The sequence below is a fragment of the Oenanthe melanoleuca genome, chromosome 14 (assembly GCF_029582105.1).
Source record: "Oenanthe melanoleuca isolate GR-GAL-2019-014 chromosome 14, OMel1.0, whole genome shotgun sequence".
In the NCBI taxonomy this organism is placed as follows: Eukaryota; Metazoa; Chordata; class Aves; order Passeriformes; family Muscicapidae; genus Oenanthe; species Oenanthe melanoleuca.
Window position 1 is genome coordinate 1,379,799 of NC_079348.1, and position 14,008 is coordinate 1,393,806.

General features: G+C 36.2%; 1 protein-coding gene across 1 annotated transcript in view; it reads right to left on the reverse strand.

The window, feature by feature from the left end:
• Positions 1-14,008, reverse strand: part of SMG1 (SMG1 nonsense mediated mRNA decay associated PI3K related kinase) — a 56,045-nt gene that overhangs the window by 21,835 nt on the left and 20,202 nt on the right. Inside the window, exons 11-32 of the mRNA XM_056503140.1 lie at positions 13,443-13,667; positions 13,245-13,346; positions 12,584-12,853; positions 11,902-12,032; positions 11,050-11,211; positions 10,471-10,589; positions 9,956-10,043; positions 9,774-9,875; positions 9,113-9,253; positions 8,648-8,847; positions 8,206-8,402; positions 7,397-7,564; positions 6,471-6,625; positions 5,861-6,006; positions 5,015-5,216; positions 3,949-4,058; positions 3,427-3,574; positions 2,907-3,066; positions 2,161-2,281; positions 1,256-1,504; positions 685-969; positions 211-355 (exon numbers count right to left, since the gene is read on the reverse strand). Of these exons, the coding sequence (XP_056359115.1) occupies positions 211-355; positions 685-969; positions 1,256-1,504; positions 2,161-2,281; positions 2,907-3,066; positions 3,427-3,574; positions 3,949-4,058; positions 5,015-5,216; positions 5,861-6,006; positions 6,471-6,625; positions 7,397-7,564; positions 8,206-8,402; positions 8,648-8,847; positions 9,113-9,253; positions 9,774-9,875; positions 9,956-10,043; positions 10,471-10,589; positions 11,050-11,211; positions 11,902-12,032; positions 12,584-12,853; positions 13,245-13,346; positions 13,443-13,667 (3,626 nt within the window). The remainder of the gene's footprint in view (positions 1-210; positions 356-684; positions 970-1,255; positions 1,505-2,160; positions 2,282-2,906; positions 3,067-3,426; positions 3,575-3,948; positions 4,059-5,014; positions 5,217-5,860; positions 6,007-6,470; positions 6,626-7,396; positions 7,565-8,205; positions 8,403-8,647; positions 8,848-9,112; positions 9,254-9,773; positions 9,876-9,955; positions 10,044-10,470; positions 10,590-11,049; positions 11,212-11,901; positions 12,033-12,583; positions 12,854-13,244; positions 13,347-13,442; positions 13,668-14,008) is intronic.

Below are 14,008 nucleotides of genomic sequence, written 5' to 3' on the forward strand. Positions count from 1 at the left end.
TAAAGCCTTTTGAAGGAAAAAAAAAATCAGCTTTATCTCAGAATTAAGTTAGCTTTGTTTTACAGAGGGCAAGTAACCAAGAGAATATTCATTTCTCTGCTTGTGAAACTTCAGAGCACATACAACAATAACCATGAATGTACAGATAAGGTTTAGATAAGAAAACCAATTGTGCTGTAACAGTTCAAGCATTAGGCTGTATTTATTTACCTGGCATTATCAACTACTTTGCGGCCCCATCTGTAAGCCCAGCTAGCCAGGGCTGCCCAGGACTTGGCTACTTCAGGTGCCTGTACTGAAGACAAGTGATACAGCTGGCCCAAGATGAAGTCTGGTTCTCCAACTCCAATGTTTACTGTGATGGAAGAAATAAAGTAATACATGTTACTGTGTAAAACCTACTTCTGCCTTCCTTAGCACTGAAAATACCAAAAAATAATGGGCAGACAGTGTATTTTAAGTCAAATTAGTAACCAACAGTATAAAATTTTCCAAAATGCAATTATTTTTCAGTTTTGACACTGCTTCAAAATAAAGCCCAATTTCTATTTGCCAACAACCACTGCTGATACCCTCCAATTCCTTCCTCTTTCACACAGAGTTGGAACCAAAGCAAGAAACTCATGACTGGTGTTATTCCTCAGTATAATTACCAGTAACTAATTTTAATGAGAACAAATGTACCTGTAGATTCACTTTCAATCCTAGGGTATTCATCCTCTAGTGTATTAACAGCTGGCAGATCAATCAAGTTATATATGTTTTTAGACAAGGTAGACAGGCCAGAGTGATTCTGCTGCTGTCGAGCTCTATAGACTTGTTTCAACTGTCCTGAGATCTCTTTCCATTCTGCTTGAATCCATTTAGCCAGAGTGAGAATAGATTTAGCAACTGCATATTCAGCTTTGGCAGATTTGCAGAAAGATATGGCACAAGAACTCAGCATTTCCATGGCATGTGTTGACTGACCTGCATATCAGGAAAAAGAAATCTTCAGTAAATTGCTGCTATTTAAAACTATTCTGAAATTCAGCACACTCAGATACAGCTTGTAGCAATATATTTTTACACAGAAAATTTTCTTTCCAAGAATGACAAGTATGAAAAAACTTGTGAAAACACTTTCAGACAGACAACAGCTAATGGGATAAAATCAGTTTCTAATAACACTGTCCTACTGTGATGACTTCAAGGTGAGGGGAATTAGCCTGGTTATAAGGAAAAAAGCTCAAGTCACTATAACATAAACACTCACCTGCTGTGTATAACAACTTTGTTTTCTCAATATCAAGTTCAGGACCCCATTTTTCATCTATCTGACCTGGTGCAGACAATTTTTTGAAGTGCTGGACCAAGTCCTGTGCAGTGGTGGTCTTGCCCAGCTGAACCTGGCTGCACTGGGCGAGCAGCCGTGTAGCCAGGGCGATGTTTCCTCGCTTCCGTGCAAATTTCGCTGCTGTTAAGCCCAGTTCCATTAGATGGCTTTTAATTGAGACTGTTGGCTCTAAAGATGGGAGCAAGACATTGTCAACAAAACTATTAAACCACTGTCTGACACACAGAATTTCTGCCCAATGTGTTGTGCACGTGGCTATCAGTAAAAATGGCTTCAGAAATTTAGATTACTTCATTTTTGCCTACAATACTTATATACCCAATCTCAAACAATTATATCCATAGATTAACTGCTTGGGCAAAAGATTTTTTCCCACTATAACCATTCTTCTCAACCAATAAACCTACTTCTCCCCTGACAGAACCTTTTTCTCCCATTATTTCTTATCACACTGCACATTTAAATGGCTTTCATGACTGTTTGTCAAGACCCATTATTCATAATGTTCATAATTTATAATGTTAAAGTGTTCAAAAGTGAAAGCAGGTAAAGTATGAAGTGATGAGCAAGTAAGGGGTTATTAGGAGAGGAGTATACAACTATTAAATAATTCAGAGAGCTTTTTTTTTTTTGACACTGTCTACATCACTGCACTAATCAACACAATGAGCAGTAAAGCAAGACACCTGAAGGAAAAAAAACCTGGCTTTTAAAAAGTACTCCATCCAAATAAAAGAAAAAGACACAGCTGCTGCTTTCAGCAGGTGACTGAAGTTCAAATTCTGCACTTGCTTTCCACAACACCATGATGAGAGCTCACCCACCTTTAAGCTTTTCCATCAGTTGGTTCTGGTACACTGTGTACCTCAGGGCATGCATCCATGGCCTGACATCGTGCTGCTTGCACGACCTCAACGCTTCATTGAACAGAGGTATCAGACAGTCCTAGGAGAGGCACAGAAGTGGCACAGTTGTCATGAGAGAACTTTACTACAATGCATTTTCATTAATTAAAACTAAAGATGATTTTTAGAGCAAACATTCTTATCTATATTAGCAGCCACACTTTATCATTAATTAAAAGAAATATGTTTTATGCTTGATTTTGAGAGGACGACACTAAGAACTGCTCAAAAATCAAGCAGAATTGCCTTCTGAACAATGTGATTAGAAATTACATCTAGAACATTCATAGTGGTTGAAGTCTGACATTCAGTTCTTAATTGCTGAAGTGATTTTTTATTAGAATATTCTTAAGTTGCTTTGAAAGTAAATTTAGTGCATGTTACAATGTATTCAGAGAAAAAATACCAACACTCTAAAAGGCAACTATTGATAACACTTCAAAAATACTGTAACTGTAATTGAAATAGAGGTATATTTATAAAAAAAGAGAAATCCAGTTGGGATGTAAATTTATAAAAATTTTGCACATTAGAAAATTAAATCAGATCCTTTTACAGTATGATTAACACTCAAAACAATTAATGTCTGTTTTATAGTCAATACTCCACAGCACGACTTGGCAAAAGACATGATCCCAGCTGAGGTTTGAAGCACACAGCATTACCTCTGATGTCAGCCTGTTGCACACAGTGCTCTCCAAAGCAGAAGAACAGTACAACTGCAGAGTGCTCAGCACTGGCAAGGACTGAGACACGGTGAGTGTGGAGAGCCTCAAAGGCCCAATAGCGATGCGGGATGTTTGCTTCAAGTACTTAATGAGATTTCTGAAATTAAAGGATCAGCACAGTCATTTTTCTTACCTAGACTTTAAGAGTAAATATCAAAGAGTAAATATTTAAGATATCAAAGTTACTGGAGAAAAAAAACATCCAGTATCTTTAAAAGGATGATAAGTTATGTAACAATACTTTATTATTAAGCTGACACACAGAAGTACTTTAGCAACTCAAGCACTTTATAAGCTATATGAACTCCAAGTTAAACATCATCATTTTCCTCAATAAGCTTATAACTCACAACAGCTAGAGCTGCCAGGGATGCTGAAGCTTTACACAGTTATGTTTAACAAACTAGAACAAGTTTTCACGGTGTATTACATTAATTCATAGCACATTTCAACTTACTCAGATATTGACTGCCACTTTTGCTCCTGTTCTATGTGGTTTACAGCTGTTGCCAGACATACTGAACTTCTCAAAAGCTGTACTTCAACTGCCTTTTGAAGTTCTCTTGGATCAGGGCTTAGCATATTAGGAAGGAGCTTCTTCATGTCTACATGGAGATTAAACAATTGAAACCAACTAGAACTGCCAAATTTTATCATGTTTCACCATCTGCTAATGCATTTTTGACAGTAAGGAAGTTAAGGAAAAAACCTCTTAAAAATTTATTTTATATGTGTATGTATTCATAATAGAAACTCATCATAGATTACTTATGAACAGTCACATTAACTCCAGAAAACACATTTGCATCAACATTTAGGATGACCACTGCCAATCACTTTGAAGTGTGATTCATAAAGGTTATGGTCAGTCCACTGAAAAACTGCATTCAGAAGTTTCAGTCTGTCATTTATAGAGATAGATACATGAAGAAATATTTACTTTTGCATTTGAAGTGAATGTTAATTTATGCATTTATACCTATTTTTTCTTTGGATCCCCCTGCAAGCAGGTTGATATTTTCTCCTGGTAATAATTCTAGCTGTTCAGTGCATTCAGTAAGTTGTCCAGACTCAAAGCTGCTCAAAGACCTGCAATTCAATATTTACAGTTTTATTTTCACATTTCTTACTTCACTCCAGTTGCTAAGTATACTACATACCAAAAAAACAAAAAAGACTCAAGACTAACTCTAAATCCTACAAAGCACTTATGATTAATTCTAAGCAAAAAAAAAAAAAAAAAAACAAAAACAAATCTCAATTATCACACACATCAGTAAAAGGCACTAGTTCTGCACCAAATGAATGGATCCAGTACCAAAGGAAAAGAGCCCCTTTCTCTGACAGAAACAGTCACTTTTTCAGACCTGCAAGATTTTCTCACTGCTTCCTTCTGTGCTTTTATTTTTAAGTCAAGAAATTTCAGCCAAAAGGCTTGTACTATGTTTACCACAATCATGCAGGAATGGAAAGCAATCGAGTTGTCAAATAAAAAGAAACTATCCTTAAATTCTGAAGGTCTATTCAATGCCACGAGTATTTTTTCATGAGCTAGAAAAATATCAAAGGTCAGGAAATAAATGCACAAGCTACAATTCTAAATTTCATTTAAAGAAACAAAACTAAAAAAAATTCAGCAGCTAAGACCACTTCCTTCCTATACTTTTTCCATTAAATTAGTAAATTAAGACATTTTTAAGAAGCATTGAAATATATTTTATTTAAGTTGTGCAAAAGGATTCATTTTCTGCTGAGTAAAGCAGAATAAATTTGGTATCTATTTTTCAATGAAATATTATTTTTCTTGAATACTAAGCAGCCTCAGCAGCCAGAAAGCTGCAGCAGCTGTTTAGAATGATGTTACCTCTTCATCATCTGTAAATGCCATGGCCAAGTTTTCACCCTCCCAAGAACACACCTTTCTTCCTTGCATGCCTCTACTTAGAAACTGAAATCTAATTCTTAAAATCCATTAAAACTTTAATATTTCAGCTGTAAAACAATGAACTCTAAGGTACTGTTGAATAAGTTAATTAGGCTCTTACTTTATGTAGTTAAAATCTGCTTTCAGATTGATTGAGGTATTGCTGTTGCTTTTCTTCAGTTCATGGACCATGTTTTGCCACTCCTGAACAGCAGACCAGTCAGCAATGGAAATGTAACATTCACATGCCTTGTTACCCAGGTAATTTATCACTTCAGGTGAAGAGTCACTTGGCTTAGTCAGAACAGTTTTTCTAGTTTCTCCTATGAAATTAAAAAAATGTATATAAACACACAAATATGTTTTTTTAAACAGCAGTTCTATTACTCAACCATTATTTCTGTCTTTTGTCAGGAAAAATTCTTAATTAAAAAAAAACCAAATAGTTACACAACTTCTACACTATTCTTCCACTGACACTTTTTCTAAGGGAAAAAAGAACCTTTTCAAAGGAGGTTTTGAAAAAATTTAGTTTATATCTGTAAAGGAACATCAAAACAGAAAAACAGAACAACTAAATTAGGAACAAAGAAGGTTCATTTTCAAAGATGAAACAATACTGCAACCAAGTCTTAGTCTTTAAAAACCTCTGAGTAACTTATGATATAATTATGTCATAAACATTAAGGTTTAAGTTATGATGATCTAAAATAAACTAGATTTAAATTGGTAAGTTATGAAATATTTTACTTATCACCTTTAGTTTCATTCAGTTAGACCTCAGTACTGCAAGCTCTCCTATGTACACACAATATTGGTTTCAAGAGCATTAAATGGTTCAGTTTAACTGCAGACAAACTGGTTTTCACATTTCAGACATTACCATGACTGTACCATTGAGCATTCCCTTTTTATGCACACACTTTTACACAGCTGTATTTTTCTTAAAAAGAAAACAAACACTGACCATTCAAGGAATGCTTTGGGCTGGCATTATTCACACTGTTAGAATTGGCCAATTTCAGCACAGTCTTGTCAAAGCCTGTTATACAGCAATCCACTCCAGTCATGGAGCACAGGTGCTCCTGGTATTCTGCAGTTGCTTTTTCAAACCTAAAACAGTTGAATGTTTCAGTCAGCATCTTGAAGAAGCAAGCTGGGAGTTGTTTTTGTAATATAAAAGATTTTGAGCATTATTTTACCCCAATACTCAAAAAGCTCATACCACCTTCAGCAAAAGAAAGAGATTAAGATAGGATACAAGTTACTGGCTGAATTTCCAGGCTATAGCATTTGATAAAAGCTTGTCCATGTAAGTTTTAATGTCAATTTCAAATCAAGTAGAGATAGAAGGAAATAAATGAGTTTTATATTTGACTGTCACAATTTTAATCTGAATGAGTAGAGCTGAATACTGATTAAATACATATCTCTGAAAAGATTCACTGACTATAACTGACACAGAAATTCATCAGCAGCCTTGACTTGTGCCACAGTTTAAAAGACCCAGAGCAGAACTTTCCACAGAAGTAAAAAATGTCCAAGTTTGTAGCATCCAATGATGAGTGAAAACTTACCGTCCTTCTGCCTGCTGAGCTACAGAATTGATCCAGGAGAGGCTCTTCCCAACTACAGCAGAAGACCAGACAGCAATACCCTGAATAGCTTCAGGACAGTGAAGCTCACATAAAGCTTCTACCAGCATCATAATTGTCACTTCCAATTCATTTCCCTAAATCCAGACCAAAAGCATTATTTCACAAAACTCCTCTAATGCAAGAGCCACATATCTGTGGGTAAATACTCAAATGGTGAAGCAGTATTTCATTATACACATCCACAAGTGCTTGTCATACCCACCCACTGCACTGCTTCTGGAAAAGCAGGGGAGCCAAGGGAAGAGTTTGTGCTGTGAACCCACAGCAGAACATCCATGGTTAGCAATCACTGTGTGGTGGTTTTGGGAATCCATATGGGAGCACAAAGTAAATCTACCAAACCACCTTTGGTAAAACATTTAAGCAAATCAAGTCATGTACTGAAGAAACTATTCAAGCTTTTGAAGAAGGCTTTAACTACTTTATCCACCCATCCCACCCCTGCACTTAGCAGCTAGTTAGAGGAAGGATACCCCCATGACACAGTCCTACTTCTCATACCCACAGGTAAGCAGACATCACACCACCACAAGCTTGGGATGGCCTCACCCAGCAGCACCAGTTTCACAAGCTTTTCACTAAATTAGAAATTGCTCCATTGAAACTGTGAATTAACTATAGCATTCATTCCTCTGTAGTATTTGACCAAATGTCTTCAGAATATCCTAACCTCCAATCCACAGTATCACAATCACAATAAAAACATACAAATTAAAAATGAGGCTTCAAACAACTCATTATTTTACATATAACTTGTTTTAGCAACTACTGATTGCCTTAGCTTAGCTCTTTTAGAATATCATGGTGAGTATTTCTGCAATAGTCAGAGTTTGAAAGCAGAGTACCTGAGAGATACTATTATTAGTTTTCATTTCTGTGAGTAAATCAAATCCATGCCTGACTGTGACAGCAGGCTGGCCAGCCAGCAAGCCAACTCTCATGATGGAAAGTCGGATCCGTGTCAGCCAGTCCTGGCACGTCTGGCGATTGGTGTAGAAGAACGTCCTGATAACCTTCAGAGACAGGAGAGAAGGTTCACCACAACATTGCTCTGCACAAACCAAAACAGTTCAGTACTTAAGATACATATCAAAAGCAGGAAGGTTTCTTTCCTCTGGTTTTCAATTAATCTTTAATTTTATTAATGCAAATGAGCTGAAATCACATGCAGCATGCAACTGGCCAGGCACACTGGCAAGCCAGAAGTCTTAATATGAGCTGACTATAAATTATGTATTACTGTCACATCAAAGTCTGGTAATTAAACAGCTTATTTCAACAGTGAAGAATGTTTTACATTTAGAGCTACACAACAGGGTACCTTGCTTATAAATAATTACTACATTCCCCAAAAAGCAATTACAGCTTTAAATAACTGTGTTACTTCATAACAGGACTGCTGACAATCTACAAATAAACAACTGCTACAAATCAGAGGTACTACAGGCTTGCTGCATTTGTACCACCATACAATCTGCTACAAAGCCTGGTTTAACATGTTCTGTAGGAATACACCAAATTCAAAGCCAGAGTTTGAGTCTCAAACTTTGTTTGAGAAGTTTTTCTGAAATTCCAAGGCTAAGAACTGAACAATCCTGAAAACACTATTCATTCAACAGACTGTTCCAAGCAACATCAGCACTGCCAGACAAACCTTGGGTGGAGAGGTAAGGGCATTGGCACATCCTTCATATGCATTGTACATCAATTTTTCCAAGTTCTCCAAATACTGCAGAAGGAGAACAAGCCTGAGCTGGTTGCTGCTGTGTCCCTCATCATTGTCTGCAGTAGTCCACTGGCTGACATCTTGATCAGGGTTTAACGTGTGGGCTGCAAGGCTCCTAATAATACCTACACATTTTACCAAAACATGGGGAAAAAAAGAGTTACCAGATGGTATTGAATTTAAATGTGCAAAGGGATAGCAATGTTATCTCTCAATATCTATCACAAGTTAGCAGTAAATATGCAACATCTTTAAAATCTATAAGCACTGAAAAATAAGGCCATTGTGCCTTTTGCCTTATACATTAACACCTTGATTTCACAACCTTACCACAAAATCTCATTAAAATGAAGTGGATTTTTTGCTTTACCTTCAATTGTTTGAAATGTATCCTGGGCTCTCCCCAGAGGAGTTCTTAGCTTTGAAAGAACAGTGAACTGAGCTGCTTCCCAGACAGCCCACTGCCACAGCACAGCATCAGTCTTCAGCAGGTTCCGAGGGATGGCTGGCTGATCTCTCTTATCTAGTCTCTGACAGCTGTAGAATAACCTTTCTAACCAATTATCCTTCCTGAAAGAAAACATCAGTGCTTTAACAAGTTTGTACTGTACACACTTCATTGCCCCATTGCTCACAAACAAATCTCTCACAAAATTAACTTCCAAGCAGCAATGTAGATAGGAAACTATGCCAAAAGGTGTTTATAAATACTTAAAGGTATACAAGTTTGAAAGTAAAGCAATGTAGTTTGTAATGATAATTACAAATTTTTAAATAAATATAATTTGGACTAAATTCAACATTCATAGATTTCAGTTCTACAAGGAGTTCTTACCCAGTTCGGTGGAGGTTCCCATACAAAATAAAACTAATGACATCAGAAAAATCCTGTGGGTGGAATGTGTTACTTGGAGCTTTGCTCATATGACTTCTTATAGCCAAAGAAATTTCTTGTATTTCAGTGTGGGTACGGTTACTGCAGGAAGAGAAGGAAAACAACCCATGCTATAATGTACTTAACCAAAAAAATTGTGTAAGATTTACACACACTATATATAAATACACATAATGACTGGAACTAATTATGCACTTTGCTACTAATACCAAGAGCTTTCAGAGTTCAAATATTCAAGACAAATTATAGGACATAATATTGCTCAAGCTCTGGGTAACATGGACCTTAGAGGCATTCAGTGTTTGCTTCAGGAAGTGATGAACAGCTTATCAGAATTATTAATTACTTTGTGTACTACATACTGTTCTTAGATTTGTAAAAGTGTAGGAAAGAAAGCAAGGCACTTAGAATCACAGAGGGTTGGATGAGACCTTTAAGATCATCAAGCCCAACCATCAATCCAGAACTACCACTGTAAGCTCATGCTTTTTTACTTTGAACTAAGACAGTATGATGACAGTCCACTGGCATTATTTTTTAGGTTAAGTGTCTCTGAAGAAACTAAACCATAATTTACACTGAAGTTGTGTGAGCAACTCACCTCAACACAACATCTAAAGGAATTGACTTCAGAAGTTTTCCAAAAGCTTGTCTCACACGAGCACCACTGTGGACTAGCTGAACACGACACACATCAACACACCTGTAAAAGCAAAAAGGAAAAGTGTTAATACCACCATTATCAGCAAAATCCAAATAACACACAGAACTCCATGCAAGTACCTCTGTAAAAGGTCATCTGGAAGGGAGGAAGACAGGGCATGGAGGCTACTACATGCTTGAAGACAGATGTTCACATCTTCCAGAAGTGCTGAATTAAGGAGTGGAAAGGAGGAAAAAAAAAGTTATTCTTGCTGGAATTAGGTAATTTCTGCACTATTCTGCATTTGTTCCCATGTTATCTACAGATTCTAGAATTGAATACAACACAGAACTGTTCCAGTGCTTTTGATAAATAATGACTTGTGACTGGGAAATTGGTCTACCAAAAAAGTCAGCGATGTCTCAAATCTCATAAGATTGCCATTTATTTTAAGAAATTAATTGTTTAAGTAACAGGCAGAGATCCACTTTAAAAAAAATCATAAAGAGTGTGTTTGTTCTTGCACAATACAACCTTGAAGCATCCTTAAGGTAAATGAAACAAGAACAGTTCCTACTATCATTGGGACAAGGCTATTTATGTACTTAATTTTGAAATGTAAAAGACAAGTAGGTAAAAATATGCAGTATCTTACTGTTTGCTAAAAGTCCTTTGCAAAACTTATGAAAAGATGGGAGAGAAAATAACGGTGTGTATGTTTCTGATTTCTTCATCAGAAGAGCCACTTCCAAAGCCCATGTTGTAAGTAGTTTCCTTCAAAAACCAAGAGTTTAGTCACTCTACACAGTTACAGAAAGGTACCTTCTGACACAACCTACTCCACACTGCACATCAGTATCACACCATAGCTTTTTACACAAGGTATTTCTTCACTTTAAAGATGTCCCCAGCTTTCACAGCATTTTAGTAACACAGGATGGCAGCTATTGCAAAAGGGTCCTTTCAGTGAGCAAACCCTTTCTTTCAGTAAAGTTTGATAGCTCTGCTTCTATTGGATAGATCTTAGAATGGTTTAAACTTTTCTAGTTTTCATGTATGAAAACAAGCAGCTACTTTTTTTCCACAATTTCACTAATAACGCTTAAAAACCCTCAAATACTTGACTGGTTAAATTTACCCCAAGTTTTACAAATTCATATTACCCTGGTTTCTGAATTAATGTATTCTACTAGACAAAAAAACCCCTCCCAATTTCTAAGAAAATTTTCCTTACCTGGTATCTTGAGTAAGGTTATCCTTCTTAAGCAGTAGCCCCAAAAGGTTCAGTATGATTGAGAAATGTTTTTTTGTTGCTGTAGTTACAGTACTTATTACTGCTCCATCAAACAGAGAGGGAGAGGAAGAACTGAGACTACTGGATATGAAATGGTCATGCCTGAAAAGGCAAGGAAAAACAAACTGTAAAACTACCCCAAGATTACAGATACTCCCCTAAAGTATACAGGGGGAGAGAAAACAGCAATCAGCAACAAAAGTTAAAATGAGCATATACACATACAAAGCACACTAAGTCAAAATCCAAATATTTTGATGCCTAGCCTAAAAGAACAAAGCTACAATTTGCCATCAGTCCATGCAGGCCAGTAACCTGGCTCTAAAGCTGGTATCCAACCCTTAGTGAAAAATCACCACAGCTAAGGATGCAAACAGTAACAGCTAAACTGGTGTATTCTCTTACTTTAACAACAGTTTGTATTATTAAGGCCTAAAATGTATTTAATCTGTTGTTTACATCTCATTACCTCTCCTAGACCTCTCAATAAGCAAAACAGTAAATAATCTTTCCTCATTTACTTTCAGTACAGTTCTCCCTTAGTTATCTCCATTCAAACACAAGATTTCTAATCTGCCTTTGAATAAAAGGCCAACTTTAAGCCAGGATATGCTTTCCTGGCTGAGATACAGTTTCCCTACAATTAATGAAAACAAAAACTAATTAAGGAAGTTTGGGCAAAAGCTTCATTGTAACAGCCTGTTTAATTTCATCCCTCCAAGTATATATTGTATTCTATTCAGATCAGTCCATCCTAGTGCTCTTCAAACCCTGAATTATGAGAGCTCTTACCTGGAGCAGTGTGAGTACAATGTATAGAGCACTGCATACTGGACAGCAGGGAAGTGAACTGCTATGTCACCATGAACAATCATCAGGTTTTTACTCAGCAGTGCAAACACAGTTGGTGAAAGGGCCCACATCTATAAACCAATTGCAACACAAGCACAGAAACATTAAAAGTAGGATCTACTTTTAACTGTAATTTTCATACCATTGATTAATATATTCTCCTTTTTCCCCAAAATAACTTAAATAATTATATTATTTTCATGTAACTATTTTCTTTCCCATTTTTTAGAAGTCTGTTAAAAGTAGTTCATGTTTTTATAAGGTAAAATCTGGAAAGTGTTTTCACATGGCTGATATACTACCAAAGAACACACTGCAGCTGCTTTTATCAGTCTTGAGTTTCAAAAGCAATTACTACAATATCTTAGCATTAAACCCTTAATAACCCTGATAAGATACTCTTCCCTAGAAACTGCTTTTCATTATGCACCAACTAGAGATACAACCCACTGTTTCCCCTAAGTTTTAATATTGGAAGTTTTTCTAAAACTTAGGCAGTTCAGAGATGAATATAATTTTAGTTATACATTTGTGCCCTAATGGTGTAATACATTAATTTTAAGTAATCAAGTTTTTTTTTTTTACACTTATTGCATGAACTGTCTGTTGAGTTTTTACTCACCCCAATTAATGAGTTTTTAGCATTTCCAATAGTACTTAGAGCACTGAGGTCAAATATAACAACAAACTTGGCATTATCCACATTGGATATAAGCTTCTTGAAAGAGTCATGCTGGATTTCAGAACAGGCCTCAGGAAGATGTAAACTATGGAGAAGACTATTTAAAGCACAGGTCATTTCTCCAAGAATCAACCTGTAAGCAGTCTCCAGAACAGGAATGTTCTTCAGGCTCAACACAGCTTGGTATACAGCAAGGGCTGCTGAAACAACCTGGAGAACATAATTACAGCAACAACTGATTAGAACAAATCAAAGAACATAAATCAGCAACAAAGAATTTAAAATCACTCTATCTATGAATAGCTTAGTCTAATGCATGTTCCTATCTTCAGTTTTCCTTATCTATTACTCACAGAATCTACTAATTATTGCCTTGATCAGCCACCTAACATGCTGAGTATCAAAGCCAGATGAATTAAGGACTTCTCTACCTTACAATTTCTTATAAAATCAAAATGCTAAAACCAAGAAGTAGTTATATCTGCCTTTTCAGAAGTATTAAGATATTAGACTAAAAACATATTTGAGATTCCAATTTAATATATTCTAGGAAGTGCATGAAGGCTGTTGGAATACACCTGTAGAATTCTCTTATTCTTACCTCTTTCTCCTTATGATAACGAAGAACAAGTAGTTTAGACTCTGGTATAAATAATTTCTCTACAAATGATGATGGTAGTTTTGTATTTATTTGTTCAACAATCTAGGGATAAAAACCAAAACAAGTAACTTTACCTGAATTTTTACTAACAAATACTGTTTTTCTAGTCCCCCCAAAGCAATAAAAACATGTACAAACCAGTGTCAACAGATTCAGGACTGAAATGACATAGTCAGTGCCACAAGTCTGACAATTTTCCATCTGATCTAATCCATAGGTGATGACCATGTCACAGTGTATGGTCATACTGGGATCCAGGCTGCCAAGTAAAACCCCAACACACTCATTGGCAGCTGTAAGCACAGCTTCAGAAAAGAACACTTGGTTTGCTGCAGTCACACATCTCATTACTCTGTACAGAACCTGCAAAATTAAAAATACAACTGATTTCAACTCCATTAAAGAGATAATGGTTAATTGTATTCACACCCATCTGATATCCTGTCCCATCACCTACTCTGCAGCTTGGTCAACCCTATTCTGAATAATGTCATCTTGGCATTACAGTTCAGAAGTGTAAGAAAAAAAACCTTCCAACTGCTTGGTTTCCAATTCAGTTAGAGACATACAAAACCTAAGTTCATTATTCACAGCTCTGTTCAGTTCCAACAAACATCAACAGAACTCCCTTGGCAAAAGACAGACAAGTTTTCTTGAGCTTTTGTCACAAAAATCCTCTGTAGGTTAAGACTGAAGTTACATAA